This window comes from Dipodomys ordii, unplaced genomic scaffold, assembly GCF_000151885.1.
Source record: "Dipodomys ordii isolate 6190 unplaced genomic scaffold, Dord_2.0 Scaffold105, whole genome shotgun sequence".
In the NCBI taxonomy this organism is placed as follows: domain Eukaryota; kingdom Metazoa; phylum Chordata; class Mammalia; order Rodentia; family Heteromyidae; genus Dipodomys; species Dipodomys ordii.
In genome coordinates this window covers 741,745-745,614 of record NW_012267321.1, presented here as the reverse complement: position 1 = coordinate 745,614, position 3,870 = coordinate 741,745, and the positions used below count along the sequence as shown (strand labels likewise).

Sequence of the window (3,870 nt, the reverse complement as noted above, 5' to 3'; positions counted from 1 at the left end):
TGTGAGCCACAGCACTCAGCTTTAAGTAATCATTTTAAAGTTATTTTTTAGTCTAGAAGTTCAGCATCAATCAAGTTCTAGAATGTGCCCCCCCCCATAGTGCTTCCCCATACTTCTGGGATTCACACCTATTCGCCATAAATTTCCACTCTCCTCTCTAACCCCAGCTTCTCTGTCTTCTACCCCCCCCCCACCAGGTGGTCAAGAGATGCTCCCCAAGCCCCTGTGTTCCCTCCCCATCCTCCTCCTCTTCCTCCTCCCCAGTGTCCCAATGGAGCCTCGCTCTCCACCTTCAACTCTACCCCCCTTCCTGGCTCCTGAGTGGGACCTCCTGTCCCCCCGAGTAGCCCTGTCCAGGGGTGCCCCGGCTGGGCCCCCTCTGCTCTTTCTGCTGGAGACTGGAGCCTTTGGGGAGCCTGCCGGTGCCCCAGCCAACCGCACTCGTCGTGGGGTGAGTGAGTCGGCTCCGGCCAGTCGCCGGGGCGAGCTGGCCGTCTGTGATGCAGTGAGCGGCTGGGTGACAGACCGTCGGACGGCCGTGGACCTGCGGGGACGTGAGGTGGAGGTGCTGGGCGAGGTGCCCGCAGCTGGTGGCAGCCCCCTCCGACAGTATTTCTTCGAGACTCGCTGTAAAGCTAATAGCACTGGGGAAGGTGGTGTGGGTGCAGGCGGAGGGGGCTGCAGGGGAGTGGACCGCAGGCACTGGGTATCCGAATGCAAAGCCAAGCAGTCCTACGTGCGGGCCTTGACTTCTGATGCCCAGGGCCGTGTGGGCTGGAGATGGATTCGAATTGACACTGCCTGCGTCTGCACCCTCCTCAGTCGGACAGGACGGGCCTGAGGCTCAGGTCCAGGAACTGAACAGGCAGAGAAAAAAAGAAGAGCTGGATGCTAAACCACCTCAGGAGTGGCCTTCTGTTTGGAACCTTAAAGGATCATGGAATCAAACTGCTCCAATTTTGAGAGCTCCATCCGCAAGACGTGTGAGGAAACCAAACGGAGTTTCAAAGGATGAATAGGAGTTCTCCTGGAGGAACTGGAGGGTAATAATGATCATGACAATAATGCATATTTGCTGAGTGCCTCCTACTTTCCATGGTAACACATCACTCTTCTAATGATGACCCTTTAATTGCAAAAGAAGCTGCCCTGGGCCACTCTGGGAGAGAGCCACAAGGAGGGGTGATATGTCAAGAAGCTGGTGGGTAGTGTAGAAGCAGGACCAGGCCAGAGGACCTGAGCACCTGGTCTGCAGAAAGCCTGGTCATGTCTGGGAGCAGGCGGTTTCAATGAGAAATCCTAGCCAGTTGCTTATGGCTCACACCTGTCATCCTTAGCTACTCAGGAGGCTGAGATCTGAGGATCCCGGTTCAAAGCCAGCCTGGGTTGGAAAGTCCCTGAGACTCTTATCTCCAATGAACCATCAGCAATTCAGAAGTGGTGCTGTGGCTTAAAGGGATTAGAGGGCTAGTCTTGAGCAGAAGAGCTCAAGGACAACACTGAGGCCCCAGGTTGAAGCCCCACTACTGACAAAATAATAAAAAATAAAGAGAGAAATCCTGCTTGGTCAGAATGACCAATATTCTTGGAATACAGTATTGTCTTTTTCTTTGGGGGGGGGGGAAGCTGGGTGCTCTCCCTGAGCTCAAGGCTAGCACTCTACCACTTGAGCCACAGCACCACTTCTGGCTTTTTCTGTGTATGTGGTGCTGAGGAATCAAACCCAGGCCTTCATGCATGCTAGACAAGCACTCTACCACTAAGCCACCTTCCCAGCCCCCAGTATTGTCTTTTGAGGTAGTAAGATGCCTGTCACATAGAGGAGAATTCAAGCCCAGGCAGGGAGCTGGAGTCAGGTGACAGCACTCCTCCCCTGTTGTAACCTTTACCCCACATTGGGAATTAAATAGATCTTAAAATTGTCCAAGATATGGGTTGTGACCAATGGGCCTGCCCTGACACAAGTCATGAACACCTATAGGCTTTGAGAAGGGGTGGAACCAACCAATACAAGGTGTTCGGTTCAGAATGGAATAGGGTGGGTGAGACCTGGGTCAGGCTGGGAAAGGTGGCCTCAGTTTCCCATGTCTGAACAATGGGCTGGCATGAAGAAATTCTGGGGAGGAAGAAAAAGACTTAGCAAATCTCTTTATATTGAAGAGGTATCAAAAGGAGCTCCCAGACTCTCAGAATTACCCTTCATACTTTACCCATCTTGCACCTCATGGTTCTGTGTGTGTGTGTGTGCACACATGCATGTGGGCACGCGCACACATGCACATGCAGTACTGGGGCTTCAACTCAGGGTCTGGGTATACTGTCTCTTAACTTTTTTGCTTAAGAATGACACTCTACCACTTGAGCCACAACTCCACTTCTAGCTTTTTGCTGGTTAGTTGGAGATAGAGTCTCATGGATTTTTCTGTTCTGGCTGGCTTCAAACCTTGATCTTCAAACCTTGAGTAGACAGTGCTCACCCACCTGGCTTTCAGCCATTCTAGTTTCTTTTGAGAGGCGGGGGGTGGGGGTCATGGGACTTGAACTCTGGGCCTGGGCGCTGTCCCTCAGCTCTTCAGCGCTCTACCACTTGAGCCACAGTGCTACTTCTGGTTTTCTGGTGGTTCATTGGAGATAAGAGTCTCAAGGACTTTCCTGCCCGGGCTGACTTTGAACCTCAATCCTCAGATCTCAGCCTCCTGAGTGAGTAGCTAGGATGACAGGCATGAGCCAGCAGCGCCCAGCCCACAACCACTTTTGGGTCAAGCTTTGGGCTAAGGACGCTGACATCCCCCTTGCTGCCCGCCCTTGCCCCCCCTCCAACAGGACCCTGATACACTGTGGGGGCTCAGCCTCTGGTCTTGTTCCCAGTCTTCCCCCCTTCTCTGTCTCCCTAACTTCCTGTGTCTCTTGTCTCTGGGTTAGTAATGCACACCCCTCTTTTTTGCTAAATATTTCACCCCTCCCCCCCATACCCAGGTGGAAGTTTTCAGCCAAATCAAAGGCAGGCCAGACGGCAGGCGCTGAGGCCGGCTGCTGCGCACACAGGGAGGGTGGGGGAACCCCGGAATGTCTGGAAATCGTTACCCCCGAGGTGGGCAGGCCTGGCAGTGTGCGTGTGAGCAGAGGCAGTAGAAGGTTCGGATCCTTTAGAAAAGAGGGGTGTTGCCCGTGGATTCCATGATGGGCTAATGGGGGAGCGTGTCTGCGCGCTACCCCCCTCCACACACACACACTCAGCATCTGTCTGGCCCTCGATCGGTCTCCCTGCCCCTCTCCGTCTGCAACTGGGACCTCTTCCTTCCTCCCCCGCCCCTGCCCCTTTGCTGCCCCCTCTCTTTACGGTCCCCCTCCCACCCTTCCCCTGTGTAGGGCCGTCCTGCGGCCTCCTGCGGACTCTGTGGTCCTGTCCTTCCAGTCCTCGCTCTGCCCATCCTCAGGCCCTCAGGCCCTTTGTGGGCTGGGCTCAGGGGGCGGGTTCTGTCACCTAGGGCAACAGGGACAACAAACCCGGCTCCGGGCTTGGCGAGCGGGAGGGGCTGGACCATGGCGGGTCGGACCCTGGCGTTGCGCTATGGCCCTCTTCACTGCCCCATCACAGAGAAGGATTTGCCTGGAACCTGGCCCAACTGGTGGCTCACCAGCAGCGGCATTGGCCACCACTACATCCCACCCGGGGTCTTCCCGCCGGTCACCATAGAGGTGAGGGGCGGGGCCTGGGGCCCCCTGGATCCCGGGGCTGGGGGCGGGGCCGGGGGGGTGTCCCTGGGCCTAGGATTGTGCCCCCCCCATAGTGCTTCCCCATACTTCTGGGATTCACACCTATTCGCCATAAATTTCCACTCTCCTCTCTAACCCCAGCTTCTCTGTCTT

General features: G+C 55.6%; 1 protein-coding gene across 1 annotated transcript; it reads left to right on the top strand.

The window, feature by feature from the left end:
- The first annotated feature begins 208 nt into the window (after positions 1–208).
- Positions 209–841, top strand: Ntf4 (neurotrophin 4). The gene has a single exon (XM_013027844.1). It carries the CDS (start codon positions 209–211, stop codon positions 839–841), a length of 633 nt encoding a protein of 210 aa, XP_012883298.1.
- Positions 842–3,870: the final 3,029 nt, after the last annotated feature.